Consider the following 17,946-nt stretch of genomic DNA (forward strand, 5'->3'; position numbering starts at 1 on the left):
GAAGAAAATAGGAAAAATGCTGCCAGTCGACTATAGCGGACCAATGCTAGAAGAGATAGAGAGAGAGAGTAGGAGGAGGAGATAATAGAGAGGAGGAGAGGAGAGGGAGGGAGGAGAGAGAGAGGAAGAGAAAAAACGAGATAGAGGGAGAGAGAGAGAGAGCGAGGCTCGATCGACCATCGTCGAAGGAGCTTCGATGCTCGAGATACATGCTAAGAAAGAAAAAAAATTCTTAAAGCTTCTCTCTCTAATCGACTCGAGGCCCTCCTTGTAATAATTATTAATCTCAACCATCAAACTTATTACAACCCTCCTTTGTTCCAACTCGAAACCAGCTATATACGGAATGTAGACAAAGTTTTTGATGATTAATTGAATATAAAAAAATTTATAAATTTGTCTTGACCGTTGTAACCGTTGTAGTGGTTCATAACAGTTTTGGTGTCGCCTCGTAAGTGATAACGATAAAGAACGGTTTCGGAGGTGGTGGTCAGTTGTGTGGTAATATCGGCGTTATAGAATCGTAACATAGACGGGGGTCAAACCCCCATCCGAATCGAAACCTCTCTTTCAGTTCGCCGAGCAAAGCCATGTGATCAAGATTACTCATTTTATTGTCACCATCCTCTATCTCTATATTACGACGATGTCCTGCCTCTTCCGGCCTCCCGCCGTCTCTCCCTTGTTTCCAAAGCCCACTGCCTCGAGGCCTCGCCTGTCGATGGCCGCCAGTTGCTCGACCTCCGGCCTCACAGAGCACCGGAAGCTCCCCGTCCTGCTCTTCGATATCATGGACACCATCGTCCGCGATCCCTTCTACCACGACATCCCCGCCTTCTTCCAGTTCGTTTCCCCTCTTTCTCCCCTTTCTTTTTGGAGTTTCTCTCTGCTGGATCTTTGTGTTTCGTTGTGTATCGTTTGCTTTTTTTTTTTTTTCTTTTTTGAGAGGTCTTGTGCATTAATTTCATACGTTGTTTCTCGAATTGCTGTTTCGAGCCGATGATATTGTATATTGGTGAATCCAAGAGTTGCAATTTGACTTTTGTTAGAGAAAATTATAAAAATGGTTGAATAAAATAGCTATTATTGCGAGAAAATTTGAATTTCTTTGTGATTTATGGGTTCCCAGCCAATAGATATAATGGTCATTTCACTCGGGTAATATCTTTTACTGTCACCTTCATATTCTTCTCTATCCTTAAGTGTTTGGTGCAACATATAAAAGCTGAGATATATTATCTATAAATGCTATAACAGTAAACCAAATTCGAGAACTAAGAGATTTTGATGCATTTAAAATGCATTTTACTCTTTTCCCGTGAGACCACAATTCGTCCTTGTGGGCAGAAATTTTCTTACACCTTAGCCTTCAATTGATCCTATACCTTTTGTTCGAGATATAACCTGATGATATGGTTCTCTGTCTGATTATGTTTAATCTCCATTTTCCTTGCTAAGTATCTCAGAACATAAATTTGCCAAAACTAAGTCTAAAACCTTTCTGTGTCTTGATGTGATCAAAGCTGAAGGAAAATGGTAATAATAATTGAGTATACATAATGCAATTTCAATGGAGATGGGTGAAATAAAACACCATGAACTGTTTCTTTATCTCAGGTTGCTTTGTCTAATAATAAAGAAATAAAAAGAGACCTATCAAATAGAACTAGAGTTGGGTGGGCAAACTGAAGAGATACTTCCGAGGTGTAACATAAGCCAAAGGGGTATTAGCTTAGTATAGGAGTATGTATTCTTGTATCATGCATGCTGGTCCATGCCAAAAAGGTATTAACTTGGTTATATGCACAGGCACAAACCTGTGTTGGTTGTCACAAGTCTTGCCATGTCATTGGGAAAATGACTAGCCTGACCTGGCAAATTCATAATGTGCAAACCCAGCACCAGCATGGGAGCGGAATACAACCTTTTGTCTATGCATAATATGTATGAATGAGTGCTGGACACCAATGAAAGCTCACAAATTAAATGAGATTGAAAATATTGATGTGGGTGTGTGGTACAACTAGGAAGTATAGGTTGAGAAACCAATAATCTAGAGTCATGGAAGTTGACCGATTGAGTCATAATTGATAGAGAACTAGTTGACATGGTATTGGCAAGAACAACAAACATTTGAAGGGTCCTTAATTTGAATTTCTGGTTTTTATCTTTTAGTCAAAAAAATAAGGCAAAGCCCTAAGCAAATTTGAATGGAATATGTAGGACAATATATGAAAATCTACCAGCAACATTTGATATTTGGCCCTAGCAAAAGAGATTGATAAATAGGGATTCATGAAGGCAACCTTCAAGTATTAGGATTAGGCATAATCCGTTTGGAGAATGTAACCCTTATTGTAATGCTATAGTTGTATGTGATAAATGTTGAATCTGGGGTATTTGGAGTATCTGAGCTCTAGATCTTCATTTTTCTAATGATTTAAAGGACCATTTTCTATTCATTTTTAATTTTATGTCATTCATAGTCTTATAAGCAGTGTATTTTTTAAAAAATGTTCACGTTATGTCTTTCTGAAAGCATAGCTACATATTCATATGCCTAATTCTAGACATATAACGAGCTTTCGGTCCACAAATAATTATATCAGTTTGAGATTTGTTGGCTCCTCATCCAGCTCCTTTCTATTTTAGCCTAACAAAAAAGAATGATAATTAGTGTTTCATGATCATCTTACCCTATACTTTTCCTTGAGTGGCTTGCTACTTTGAGAAGTTATTTGATTGAAGAGAGATGCAACAAGGCCAAGATATGAAACTTGTGGAATACAATATATGTTCACAACATTATAAGAATGCACTGTTATACCAAATATTTAGAAAACAATATACGATAATGCCTACAATATGACAATAGTTACACAAATAAATAAATTTTATGCTTGCATAAAAGAAATCCATAGAACATGCCAGGGCTATCATAAGAACATAGTTCATGCTTCGCAAAAAGCATGAACATTCATAAACTCCATTATTTAATAATCATTAAATCAATTTTCTACAATGCATACTCCTCACAATAACAATAAACATAAAAAAGTTTAAAACTAACCGTTCACAATTGCAATGTCAACATTCATCGAGAAAAGAAAAGAAAAGAAAAGAAAAACCCTCACTATCCATGGAGGTGTTCATAGAGTATCTAGGACATATCCAAGGAGTGTTCAAAAGTTCTTTTTAATTTTAGAAAAAATAGGATACTTGGAATAAGTATCGGACACTACCTTAGTTGTATTCAATTAGAATCTCATATGTATCGGATACATACACACTATGCAGTTTGAAGTAGCATCTAGGTAGCTATGCATCAGGCTTTAGTGGAATGACATCCATAAAATCTCATCTTTGACAAGCAAGAATTAAGAGTGAATCCTGAGAAAAGATGAAACCAAGTCAGTGGAGAATTTTTTTCAACAATGGATCTTGCAAGCAACTTGTTGCAAATTTGATTAGTCATTGCCAAGAGGTGAGAAGTATGATTAACTACATCAAGGAATTTTATATGCTTAGTTGCAAACTGATCTAGAAAATTTGAGGGGTAACTTGTTTCAACTTTCAATATATATTGGTGGATTTTGTTGGCTATTTTTTGAAAAGGTGAAGGTGCATGGGTGTGGAACATTAGTAATTCATGCTAGTTGGAGGCTAAAACTCATATTGACATATCCTCATAGATGTTAATAACCTCTTTGGATCTTCACAAGGCAAGCCAACAGCAGAGGCATAACATTAAAGTATGTAATAGTAACTATAACATGCTACTAGCTATCCTAAGTACATATTTGGTTAAAGGGTGTTGGGCTCTAGAATGGGAATGGGAATAAGTGACTCTCACTCCAACCATTTGGTTGGGGGAGTCCCATTGCCATTCCCATTCCAGGGGAAATGGGAATGCTCCAATCCCCCAAAACTCAATCCCCATCTCCCCCCTATATTCAAATTCCATTCTGCTATATTTACTTAAAAAAATTGATTTTCCAAAAACACTCCTATGTTTAATTGATTTTTAAAAAATGACCCTTTATTTAGTGGATTTTTCAATTCCGATTCTGATTCTAATTCCAAACATGAACGAAATGTATGAGAAATATGGCCATTATGATTCCCATTCCAATCTATTCAGATTTTGATTCAATTCCAATTCCCATAGTGAACCAGATACCCCCTGATTGACTAAGTGAATCAACTTACGGAGTTAGGAATGATTTCTTCTACTTATATGGGTAGCTTATATCTTATTTAGACAACATTTGACCCTCGATGATGAGTAAGATAATAAAGAAGTTAAAAGAATTTTTGATAGGTGGGCCATGGCGCAACTTTAAGGTTGCTTCATTATGGCCTAAATGTCATGGGTTTAAAATGCAGAAACATCCCCTCTGCAAATGAGAGTAAGGCTGCATAAATTTAGCCCTTTCTAGACCTAGCAATGGCAGGACCCTTGTGCACTGAGATACCCTTCTAAAAGAATATTCGATCTTATTAATAATGGTGTTCTCATAATATGTGGAGATTGGACCTAGAAAAGAAAAAGAGTTAGTCATCAAGGATTAAAATATCATGAATTATGCTCATGTTGGTTAGGTACCACATGATATAGGTATTTTGTTGAAAGTGGTGGTCATTGACATGGAAAGATACACATATCTGTAAATAATTGATATATATGCAAGTATCTCACTAATATTTTAGTTTGTTTAGTTTCTCTTGAACATGAATGTATCCCTTGACTATCATAGATTAATAATTACATTTATCTTTTCTCAATGAAGATGGTTGTTTTGCTCAAGCATGTGGAAAAAATCTATGAATCTTGATCTTTATAGGATTACTTCAATTTATTTCTTGTAATATTCTCATTAAGAAGTTCATTTCATAATCTATAAGTTCCATTTGAGTAAACATCTCCTTTTGTAGGATGTCCATGAAAGAACTCCTAGAAAGCAAGCACCCGACTGCATGGGTTGAATTTGAGATGGGGTTGATTGATGAGGTATGTTTAGCAATTCTAGGCCAAAAGATTCTTTTGCTATATCACACTAGTTGATGATTAGTTATTAATGTGTTTTCATATTTTTTTAGCATTGTTGGAGTATTTACTCTTACTACTACTTTTACCTTCTACCTTTCGTATCTTGTTTTGGACTATGGAAACTCTATCTACAGTTCTAGTCAGGGGTGAGTTGACCATCATTCAAATTTTCAAATTATCTCCTAATCAAAAATTTAAGTGCTAGTTAACATGACAGTACATGCATGAGTACCACTTTTGTGCCATACTTGCATGTTGCATTGGTGTGATACTGGATGCATGATAGTAGTTGGCATGCTAGCATGCCCATGCATGTCATCCTTTAGAAAGGCTCTACATGGCACAATATTGTTCTAGCGACGGTCCAGTATGCCACAAGCACATGACACTTATATCCATGCTCCCTAACAACAATGGAAGTAGATACAAATAGAATTAAAAATATACCTAAAAGAAGACTATGGAATCTGAATAATTCAAAAGGAAATATGTAGCACTAGTGATGAAGTGGGTTTTACTTTTGGTCTAGGAGTACTAAAGATAAACTTGATTTAATGGATAGCAATCTTGCTGTTGAATACAAGTGCTATGTCTAAGTTTCTAATACTTCATCTCACAAAATGATTTGATACATAGGCACTTCAACATAAACCTGGGATAATTGGTGTCAATACCGACATTGGTGGGGAGTGGATTGATATTGTGTCTATAAATTTCTATATCAACACGTGATATAGTTCATGGTGTTGGTTTGGGTATATTGCTCACTTTTTTCCCTTTTGCTGTGTTAAGGTGCAGGTTGTATTCTTTTTGTTTTGTATTATGGTTGCTGTCGGTGTTCGGGTCATTTGGGGTCCAAATTTGCTATAGATTGAGTTTTTCTTGCTAGTAATGGCACAAGCACTATTTTATTAGTTTTTATTTGGTGTTATTTCATAATTGCTAATAGGGTTAACATTAGCTGATGGCTCAAAAAATGTTGTAGATTGAACAATTTCTGTTTTTTTTTTAATTTTGTTTTATTAGTTTTTATTTTGTGTTATTTCATAATTGCTAATAGGATTAGGGTTAGCTGATAGCTTAAAGATGTAGTAGATTGAACCATTTCCCTTTTCTGGAAAAAAAAAAAAAAGGAGAAAAGAAAGGTAAGGAAGAAGGCATAATTAACCTCATCCTTTTTTTTGAGTAAAAGGGAATCCACCCATTTATTAAAAGATTAGAAAGTGAAATCAGGGAGGAGGAAGAAGAGAAGGGGGAGTGAAGCATTGTTTTGAAAGCCATCATAATAGTCCCTGTTGCTGTTTTGGCTCACAATTACTATGCTAAGATAAGATTCATTGTAATGCCATATGGCACTTGGGTATAAAGCACTTGACAAGGTTTGTCGAACCAGTATCGAAGGGGATATCAACCAGCAATCAGTCGGCATGGTATGGATCCATACCGTGTCATTCCGGGCATACCAACATAGTATAAGCTGAAATCAAGTCACGAGCGAGCGTTCCTGGGTTTACTAGCGTGACAAGGGGCCAAACCATTTTAGTCGTCTGAACTATGGTAGTCCCCAATCTAGTTCGGTACACCCCAAACCAATTGGTTCGGTACGCCCTGAACTAGTTGGTTTGGCATAGATTGGTAGACCTTGGCACCCGATGTATTAGGCAAAATCCCGCGATAGCAATTGCTATCCTATTGGCTCAAGGTGGCAATGTATTCCATGGTGGGCTGAAATGATCCAGAAAATATATATCAAATCTAATGTTACCTAGTGTCAAGTGTTCAGGTGTTTGAGTGTCCAAAAAGGATCAAATGTGAGAACCTTTGTTAGACATGGGGACTTGATCTAAAAACTACATTTATATTTTGATTTTTTATCATATATAACTTTGCAAATATAGCATATATATACATATACATATATATATGTTTATGTATATGTAGATGTATGTGTGCAGCATGCATGCATGTATGTATGTATGTGCTATATTTGCAAAGTTATATATGATAAAAAAAATCAAAATCAATATATATATATATATATATATATATATATATATATATATATATATATATATATATATATATCCCTCAAACCATCCTGTTTTTGCTTAGATACCACTCACATGGGATTTATAGCTGATATAAATAATGTAAAATAACTTTATTACCCTTTTACATTAATATTCTTGAAAAATTTATATAAAAATATAGCTCTTTTAAGCACCAAATGAATTTTAAATTTTCCAAGGTTATTAACATAAAGGGTAATTGTGTCAACTAATATCCAAAACCTATTATTTATGAATGCCGTTGGCCAGAAATGTAATGAGAGGGGCATCCATGCAGAAACAGAATGATTTGAAAGGTGTCTATGCAAATAACTAAATAATGAAAGGCGAAAAATAAATTTTGATACGAATGACTAGGGTTAACCAAATAATAGGGAGATTAGGTTGCTGCTCATTAATGTGAAACCAATAACAAGAGGCAAAAATGGCATGAAATGATAGAAAGTTTTCAATCCAATATTTTACAAATAAAATTCTTCAAAGAGGGAGAATTTAATTCCTAGAAGGCTAAAACAACTCATGAGGCTAAGGATGAAAAGTCGAACTTAAGTTTGTTTTGGTGAGAATGTTGGGAAAAATGATAAAGGGTGAAACCAAACTCAACAACCAACTCCTAATCCTAAAAGATGAGATTTTAGTTTGGGGAAAGTGAAAAAGAGGTCAAACTATCCTAATACCACAAACTTTGGGTAAAATGGACATAAATCAAGAGAGATTGGTTCAAGTTTGGGTTGACTTGGTTCAGGTTGATTTAATTCGAGCCAAGAAATCTGTGTCATGCTTTAAAGTCATTAAGCAACTATATGAGAGAAAGGATAAGTTTAGTTAAACCTTTTGGATGGCGTCATTTACCGAGAGAGGTTTGACGCATTGTGTCACTTCTCCAACATGATAAAAATCGAAGGGCTAGAAGCCTACAACCTTCACAAAAAGCTGGGAATAAAGTCATATTGTTTTCCAAGAATTTGTTCATGTTTCTAGCATCAAAAGATGATTAAGTCACTCACTTTTAGCATTAATTTGATGAATATAAGTGGTGAGATCCATGAATAATCACTGATACGATTTAATACCTCTGCAAAGCTGCTCTAATGTTGGTTGGAGATCCCAAGATTTGTCTTTGAAGCTTTTCAATAGCAAAAAGTCAGATCAATGGTCTTAATTTTGTCATGTGAAACCAAGGATTGTGGAATTCGCAGTGCCAAGCCTGTGCCAGGCCATTATGAGTATATCGCACATATTGTTGGCACATACACATTCCATGGCATATACCATGTGGACTGGTGACCGGCAGAGGCACTAGCACTGGCTTTTAATACTTTCGGTTAAACTTGAATAGGAAGTACTTGTGTGAGTTTTAGCATTAATGGCATGATGGCAATACATACAATAGTTAATGAGATGAAAGACACTAGAGTTGGATATCTTTACAAATTCTTAGAATCCATATACAAGAACAAAAATAGATTAAGAATGCCGGTATGGACATCACATTGAACATTTAAAATTAAATGTTGTAAGTTATATTCATCTCAAGTACATCACACACTAAAAATTTTATCTGCATATCTTTATAATTTGCATTCGGATATATTGTTCTAGTGCTGTCTGAAGAGTATCTTTTGTGTATTGCTGTTCTTGTCTTTATTGATGAAGCCATGTACTTTTCAATATCTAGCATCTTCCTTTTATTCAAGAATGGGGTCCTGTAAGAGATTATTTTATTTGTCAGCTATTTCGACAAGTACTTGAAAAATGAAGCATGCTATTTCTGTTCTCACTACACTCACCACTCCAAACTTTTTTTAGTGATTCATCATACATTTTTTTGGCCACCTAATTCATCTTTCTTCCATTTGTAAGATTGGACATGAGAAAATTTTTACATTTTTCAATGTTATTTATTCTGGATGTTGAAGATCACATAGTGTGGTTGTAGAATTTGTCTAGTATTGTGGTTGTAGAATTTGTCTAACAAACTCTCTTTTGCCCACTTCAGAATGAGCTTGCTAAAAAGTTTTTTAAAGATGGAAGACCATTTGATTTGGAAGGTAAGAAGAAATGCTAAATGTGTCTCTAAGTTTCAACTTCAAATGCTATCTATGTCTACTCATCAATGATGCAATTTTAACTAGATTTATAGTATATGGGCTCATTATAAACATTTGATATGGTGATTCTCAGAATATATATAACAAAGCATATGTAAAATGCTCTTGAATTTTTTTGATAGCTTCAATTGCTAGCACTTGGAGACTATTGCAATTTAGAGCTCATATGATCCATAAACATGATATGTAATATCCTTTCTTATTCTCCTGAATGTATTCTACTGAAGGATCCTTATGCATTTATAGCTGAGAATAAGCACATTTGCAAAGAAGTAATCTAAATTATTATTACCATTTTTAAAGTATCAAGGGTGAATTTTTGGAAACATGGACACAAGATATGTAATGGATTTAAATTTCTACCATATCTCCATTCGACTCAAGCTTGGAAATTTTGACCACATTAAGTCAAACTATTAAGCAATTATTGCATGCAAGTTTGATTAGCTATAAACTTTTATAAATGGTGAATAGGAAATACCGAAATAGTAATAAAAAACGTTGATGAAATAAAAGAATAAATAAATGGACATGGAGTTGTTCACAACAATTGATATTTAAATTTAGAAATATCCATTCTTCATGATAAGTAATTAAAAGATGCGGCATATTCTAATCTTGAAAAGTCCCCCAATCACTGAAAATGATTTGTGGAACTAATCAGCCACCGTTATGCCAGTTAAACTCATCTAAACCAGCAAGAGTGAATGCACCAAGATTTTTCTTGCCTTGAATTTATTGTGAAGTTTTTTATTATACTGAATGAACACAAGATCACTCATCATTTTATGGTGAAGAATGTTTCCCTTTTTTATATGGATTTGCATACAACATAGTAGAGTAACTTATACTAAGACTCGACATATAATCCTATTAATATTTAAATACCAATAATACCAATAATGAGAACTGATCAACAAATAAAACAAAATTATAATATTTACTCGATCAAGTAAGTGCTTTGATTGCATTCACATTCTGAGGCACTACATATGAATCTGTGGAATACATGGTGCTGATTTCCTTAGCACCCTACTCTTTAACACCATGAACTTCCCACTATTTGACTACAAATCAAATTTTTAAAGCCATGATGACATGCAACAAATACTTAACTAGGAACACGGAAACATAAACAAAGGAGAAAACTAATATATCACCAAATAAATGCTGAAGCCATTCCAGGGATAGAAATCTGTCTTCAAACAAATAGGAAGACGTGGACTTTGAAGTTTAAGGGAACAGGACGTACACCAGAACCACAACCAAGATGTTTTCATGTAAAAAATTATCTGAAACAGTGGTTTTAATTGTATTTAAGGATTCTTATCTATACTACATGCAAAAATAAGTTTAGAAATCAAGGAAGTTTCCTCCTTGATTCGATATCAAATGTCAATTTTTTCTATTGAGAATAACCCTCCTATTAATACATTACAGACACTTGCTTTCTCACTGTTAACTACCATGCATCCTCTCCTCCTTTCCCAATCATATCAGAACCCTTTCACAAATCTTTCAAACAAATTGGGGTCTATCTCTATCTCTAATTTGAATCTCAAACAGCTTGGACTCCCATATTTGTCTCCTGAACAGATTACTCCCTTCTCTCTTCCCTCAAATGTGAATTGCATTTGCCCAATTGCGAGAATTAACAAACAGGAATATTAGGTTTGAAAACCTGATGTTTCAGCTGAATGACTTGTGGATTTTCTAATAGGTTATGGCTACCCTTTTTTTCTGTTTTTTTTTTCCTTTTTCAGAGCTGGGGGTATGCCTGTAGCATCTGTTATAGCTAGTAGAGATGGTAGATTAAGAACTCACCCTGTAGAGATTATATGAAATTCCATACCGGCTCGAACTTGTCGATACACCCCGTATAGAGCCGAACCAGCTGAAAACTGGAACGGCTCGACCAAGGAAAATGGTACACCGAAAGAGGGAGAAGGAAAGAGAGAGAGAAAGAGGAGGAGAGAGAGACATGACACGATGTCGCTGGAGGCCGACGGTGGCCCGCTGAGGCTGTCTGAGGTTCGCGAAAGCCTCTGTGGCTTGGCATTGTCCGATAGGACATTTAATCGAGCGAGAAGGGGAGAGAGGAGGAGCGACGTATCGGAGGGAGGCGCAGCCAGCAGAGGGGCTACTGGAGTTTGCTAGGTGGCCGTCATGGCCACCGGATGGTGGAAACTGCATGGGCGGAGCCATGGCCGCGGAATAGGGGGACCGTCCCTATTCACACGTCGGTTTTTTTTTTTTTAAATGAAGATAAATAGTGAAGCTGGCAATGTGTTTGCCGGCTTCATTGTAATCCATTTTAAAAAAAAAAAAAACTATGAAACAGAGGCGATCGTCCCTGTTTCACACTTGCGACGTCGGAGGCCGTAATTGCGCTGTCTGGCGGCCACAGTAGTCAATGGAGGCCCTCTAGCAGCTCCCACTCTCTCTTTTCCTTTTCCTCGCCCCCTCTCTCTCTATCTCTCTCTCTCGACAAAGTGGCGAATGAAGTGGAGGCATTCGCGGCCCTCCAAGCATGCCAGTGCTGGCGTCTCCTCCAGCCACTGCGTCCCCCCCTCCCTACCCCTCTCCTCTCTCTCTTTTCCTCCCAGTTTGCCTCTTCTCCTTTGTGTTGGTTTGTGCTGGTCTGGTCTGGTACGAACCCATACCAATCTGTACCACCGGTCGGCTGGCACGGGCTCTGGTACCGAGTTCGCAAACTTTGATGGAGAACAACTTTCTTATGATGTTGTATTAGCAGCATTACATTTATATGCTAGTGTGCTTCCTCCAACTATGTCCACCTGCTTCTATCAATTATTTGTCAATACACTTTCTGCTTCATGTCATTTATTTTCCCTTTTTTGCTGCATTCTTGTAATTGATGAAAAACCTTCTCTACTTGTGCTTAGGAAAATGGAATCTTCAACCAATCAATATTTTCATGAACTCCTAAGACCAAAAAAGGAAAAAAGAAAAAGAAATCAAGAAAAAAATTGCCGCTTCATTTCTCAAGAAAGGGCTGAGCACATGAATGCCCTTTAAATAATGACCTTTTCAAGGGAAGTTGGCTGTGCCATGCCTTAGATGAAATCAGTCTAAGGAAATGAAATCTTATGATTTGATATTCCGTTTTTAGTTCTGTATATCCTATTAGTGATAGGAAACATAGGAATGCCTATAAATCTATTCTCCTCAAGTCTATTCAGATAATAGCAACATACAGTTTCTTGGTTGTGCTGAGTGCAGACTAGGTTGCATATGAGCAGTTCACTTGATATAATTACCATATTTGGTTATAGTTTTTCTAGTGCACTTCTGAAAAGGTAGTTACCACCTGGTTATCTCATAACTTTACCACCTCTCGCCTTACAATAAATTACTCTAATAATTTACCCTTTGATGAGTTTGTATAATGTATTTAGATCATTTATCCACAATTAAAATTAATCGATTTATTATTTTCTTGTAGGTCTCAAACAGTGCATGCTAAGAGGATATTCCTACATTGATGGCATTGAGGAGCTGCTCCATAGTTTGAAACAAAACAACTATGAATTGCATGCTTTTACAAACTATCCAATCTGGTCAGTATCAGTATTTTCCTAACCAATTTCATTAAGACGTTCACTATTATTGAGATATGTCATATTAGGTACAAGATGATTGAAGAGAAGTTACAACTCTCGAAGTATTTGTCATGGACATTTTGTTCTTGTATAATTGGTAATCTTTCTACTCCTTGTGGAAACTTCTTTTGTTTTGAAGTTTGAAACCTTAATGGTTGCCGGACCCTTCATGACATTCCTAATTTAAATCTGTCACTGATGCACTTAAAAGTTTAACATGGTCAATCTTATTCAGTAATTTCTCTGGAGAATATAGATATTTGAAGAAGCATGTGCTGCAGACAACTAACAATTTACCATAGCATTAGAAAATAATAAATTGGTTTATTTATGTCGCATACTTTTTTTCATTTTATATTTTTAAATGAAACCTTAAACATTGCTTCTTTACATTACTGGAAATTCATTTACTGTTATCTAATTAATTTCATCTTCTGTCACACTCTTGCACATTGTAGACTGAGCACCAAGGTTTGCACTATAAAAACTGCAGTCATCCATTCAAATCTCTCCTATTCCGACCATCACTTGAACATGCATTCATTAATCTTGTTCATTTTTCATGTTTTTTTCCTTTGTTTTTTTCCTGCTTTTTTTTTTGGTTGAAATACACGACTTTTTGGTTAATAGGATGAAAGAGAATTGAAGGAATGGAAATGGAAAAAGGGATCCAGAGGTTTCTTATCTCTAGTGTGTGTCAAGTGTCAAACCGCACTCTACCTATTTGCTAGGGCTTGTGTGGCTTGCTGACTTGACTGCTGGTGCATGGTTTGTCTGATCTGAAACAGCAAATGGTTTTAGTAAACAAATAATTGAGTTTTGAGCATGCACAGAAAATACTCTGATACATCAGTCTTAAGAAATGTCTGTTACTTTCTTTTCTTTTCTTTTCTTTTTTGCGCATATCTATCTGTCTTCTTGCCGTAAACAGGGAAAAGGAAGCCTGCTTCTGAATTTTATATGGAAGTGTTGCATCATCTTGGAGTTGAGGCAGCAAGTTGTATCTTCATTGATGACAGGTTTTTTTTCTTTTCTATTTTTTTTTTTTTTCACCAGCCAACTTTGCTAGCTGTCCTATTTCTACGTCAAACTAGAGATGGCAAAATCGATCCGACCCGATGGATATGCACCCTATCCAAACCCGATCAAATTCGAAAAATAGGATTGGACCGGATTTGAGTTCGAGTTTGGGTAAAATTTGAAAATTGTAGCACGGATATGGGTAGAGTATGGCTAGTGCTGTTTTCTATCCAAATTTAAACCCGACCCAAACCTACGGGTATGAGTAATACTCGAATCTATATCCGAATATATATGTTTATAATTCTGTGTTGGTAATTCTGTTTTGGTTGATAATATGCATAAAATTATTTTGGTTATTTATATGTTCTACGTTGAATTGTAATTCTATTTCTATGTTTGATTTCTATGAATTTGAATTTATAAATTATGTTCTATATTGAATTGGTAATTTTATTTTGATTGATAATATGCATAAAATTATTTTAGTTGTTTATTTTTTTTAGGTATGGGATAAGCATTGGGCGGGTATGGATTGGATATGGAAAAATGAATTATCCGTGGGTATCTCCGAACCCATTAGGTATGAGGATGGATATTTCTTTTCTTACCCGATCGGGTATCGGGTAGGATTTGGGTATAGGATATTAAGTTCGAATTTGGGGATGGGGATGGATAGTACAATACCTAACCCAAACTCTACCCATTGCCATCTCTACTTCGAACATAGGCCCAAAGCGGATGATTTTTTCATTTTTAGTGATACCTTTTAATAGCAAATCTTGGACCGGGTGGTAATGCTTAACCCGTTTAATCTATTTAACCTGATTCAATCTGTTGTAGGTTGGGTTGGACTACCTGGTAGGAAGCATGGATATTGGTAAGTGGTATGGATACTTTATGGTACGGATATACCGATACGATAAAAATTAAAAAAAATCACGATACAGGTACGGCTAGATATTGTATATTTTTATTAATATTTGAATATATATAATATTTTAATATTAATAAAAATATATGAAAAAACTGAATGATATATATAATATTCGAATATTAATAAAATTAAGTTCTCAAATCTCAGCTAAATTTATAAGTATCATTATAAAAAACAAACAAACACTTGCTATTAACAAAAAAAAATTGGCAGTCTAAATAAGTAGAAGAAATCAAATAGTAAGTCTTGAAATAGGAGTACTCATATCGAAAATGTACCTGCACTGAAAATGTACCTGATGCTGGTACATGCCTGAAATAGAAGTACCGGTGCTTCATAGGTTACCTGTTTAGGACCTATTTGAAAAGTCTAGTAGGATTGAACCCGATTTTCTGCAGGAATCAGATTTATTGGTCTATACGGTCTATGTTCTTCTAAAGGCCCATCCTAATTTTATCGAAAAAAAGACTCATGGAAGTCTTTTTTTTCACTCCCGTGGATCTGGGTTGGAGGGGACCCAAATAGACTGCCCACTTCACGGATTGAACAGAAAATCCAAGTCGATCCTGTTAGTGTGCTGGATTTGACTCGTTTAATAAATAAGTCAGATTGAAGTTGATAGATTTTTGATCTATTCTGTATCCGACCCATCCTTATCTAGTCCTATGCAACCCGATTATCACCCCTAATCTTGGTCAGTCATTTGAAAGGTGGAGAATATTGCATTAAGAGTTGTCCTTGTCAGTCCGCACGGTTGCTTTCTAGAAATATTAAAATAGAAAAAGTATTACCGTAGCAAGGTTTGGAGTGTAATGTGGGAAGAATCTTTATAATTCCTTTTCACCGATCAACTAGCCTGAGATTCCTTTTCCCTTGCATCTTTCATGTTCCCGATGCACTTGTTGCTAACAATTTCAGGAGGGCAAATGTGGAGGCAGCTGGGAATGCGGGCATGGTTGGGTTGCATTTCAGGAATGTGGACACTCTCAAACAAGAATTATCTTCATTGGGAGTTGAGATGGTAACTCTGGATAGCATGTAAGCCAGAATCTATCCATATTTTCCATTCTTGCAGAGGATAATCTGACGTTATTTGACCCTATTGTTTCAAGTATTGTTCCTATTAAGATGCTAATGTCTGTATAGTTCGGGGGAAAACAGAGACAGAGACATTCTTTGTATAGCTTGTATTTGCTATAGCATATTTATATGTCATTTCATTCATTGATCATTTGGGTTGGTAGCCTGAAAATACTATGACACTTTCGGTCATCTCAATGGACTTATATTGTTCATGGTAATAATAAATAATTAATAATAACCATAACAATAAGTCGCATGTGCCGTCCAAAAGCTATCATTGGTAGCCTTGGAAATTGGCAACAATCCCTCTGTATTGGATCTTGGTTCAGGTAAAAGCTAAGACCAGTATCATTATATGTGGGAACTGTTGGTGTTAATGCATTGTCTTGGAAGTTGGCCAAACAAACTGGTTTGCATATCCAAGTTGAGCAGGATAAGGGCTAGCATTTGCCAAGTTGTATAGGAGCAGTCCATTATTCAAGCAAGGTACAGTGATAGGCCCACAGCTGCCATTTTGTATGTATGAATGTACGTATGTATGTATGTATGATCAGGCTTGGTTTGAAATTAACTTTCAAGACTCAGCTCTAAGATCAAGTTTGACATTTTTTTTTTTTGAGTTTAATTAAAAAACAAGCTGAATACAAGCCTAATTGATCAGTTTAATAACCTTAAATCTAGCTTAAATCAATTCAAACTTCAGACTCAGCTCTAAGATCAAGTTTGACATTTTTTTTTGAGTTTAATTTCAAAACAAGCTGAATACAAGCCTAATTGATCAGTTTAATGACCTTAAATCTAGTTTAAATCAATTCAAACTTGAATCAATCTCAGTTCAAACTTGATATCAATCTCGACTCAAAACTTCGTTCAAATCTGCTCTGATTTTTAATTAATTTAAAAATAAAGAATTCATTAATTACAACCTTGATCCAATGATCCATTAACTACATAATATATAATAAATGCATAATACAATATAATATAATTTATAGTATAGAAACATATAAACAATAAATATATCAGTATATTTGTTCCATCAGGTTGAGCCTAATCAAGCTAGGTCAATTGGTGGATCAACTTGAAATTAATCTCCAGCCTGTTGTGCTAGTTCAATTTTGGTTTGTTTACTTTTAAGCAATCTTGATTCGAGCTTTTCTTGAGAACTCGAGCCTGTTTCCGGCTGCATGATTCATTTGGCAGCTCCAATAAGGGCAAGATTAACCAAGATTTTCCTTTTAGATTGATCAACCAAGATTTTCTTATATCCATACTAAGAGACTCACGAAGATCTTCATACTCGGTAGTAGTTGGAGTTCTTATTGTGGTCTCCGTAAATTAGTCCAAATGGAGCAGGAGATGGTAAGGCTGGGAGAAGATTCATTGCTTAGGCAAAAGAGGGATCTGAATGGTAAAATAAGAAGCAGAGTCTGTTAAGTCCACCAGGTATACAATGAAACAATATATTCAAAAAAAATCTCTCGATACATATAAAAACAACATCAAACATATACATATCTCTACGTTGCAGGACGTCTTGTAATTCTTTTGCAGCATAGAGGCATAGATTGACTTCCGAAGACTGCAAGTGCATTGCTCGTAGTCTTCCTAGGCTTTTGTGCCATACTGATTGCTGTTATGGTGGTTACTTCCGATAACCTCAACTATATATATATATATATATATATATATATATATATAAAGATAAGGATGAAAATGAATCAGATGTTATCTATTCAAATCTATTTTTATATCTGAATTTATACGGATGTGGATCGAAATATAAGTATTGGGCTATATTTTATCCGTCTGATGACGTATCCAATATACAAAAATATGATAGATATCTGGCATCATAACCTAGCCATCTGGACTGCACAATCTGGATAGCAGCACAAGGCTTCAGCTTCGGTCCAGTTCGATCACCTAAGTAAGGTCGGTGGCTTGACAAGATCTACATCGTCGGACGGCTGCCGACTTTACTTGATCTCCGTCTCAGCCCCCAGTGAGTCTCGTCGAAGCTTCAAGGGGTCTCTAACATGCGGAGCATCTT

The 17,946-nt window shown here is 35.6% G+C and overlaps 1 protein-coding gene across 2 annotated transcripts; it reads left to right on the forward strand.

The window, feature by feature from the left end:
* Positions 1–507: 507 nt before the first annotated feature.
* LOC105051407 (flavin mononucleotide hydrolase 1, chloroplatic) lies at positions 508–16,034 on the forward strand. 2 transcript variants are annotated; one of them, XM_010931849.3, is made up of 7 exons: positions 512–843; positions 4,936–5,011; positions 9,119–9,170; positions 12,697–12,811; positions 12,880–12,950; positions 13,785–13,872; positions 15,729–16,034. In XM_010931849.3, exons 1-7 carry the CDS (start codon positions 647–649, stop codon positions 15,850–15,852), a joined length of 723 nt encoding a protein of 240 aa, XP_010930151.1. In that variant the 5' UTR covers positions 512–646; the 3' UTR covers positions 15,853–16,034. The 2 variants fall into 2 exon arrangements, with proteins under 2 accessions (XP_010930152.1, XP_010930151.1); XM_010931850.3 differs by lacking the exon at positions 13,785–13,872 and having other exon boundaries at positions 508–843.
* Positions 16,035–17,946: the final 1,912 nt, after the last annotated feature.

Source organism: Elaeis guineensis, chromosome 9 (genome assembly GCF_000442705.2).
Source record: "Elaeis guineensis isolate ETL-2024a chromosome 9, EG11, whole genome shotgun sequence".
NCBI classification, from domain to species: Eukaryota; Viridiplantae; Streptophyta; class Magnoliopsida; order Arecales; family Arecaceae; genus Elaeis; species Elaeis guineensis.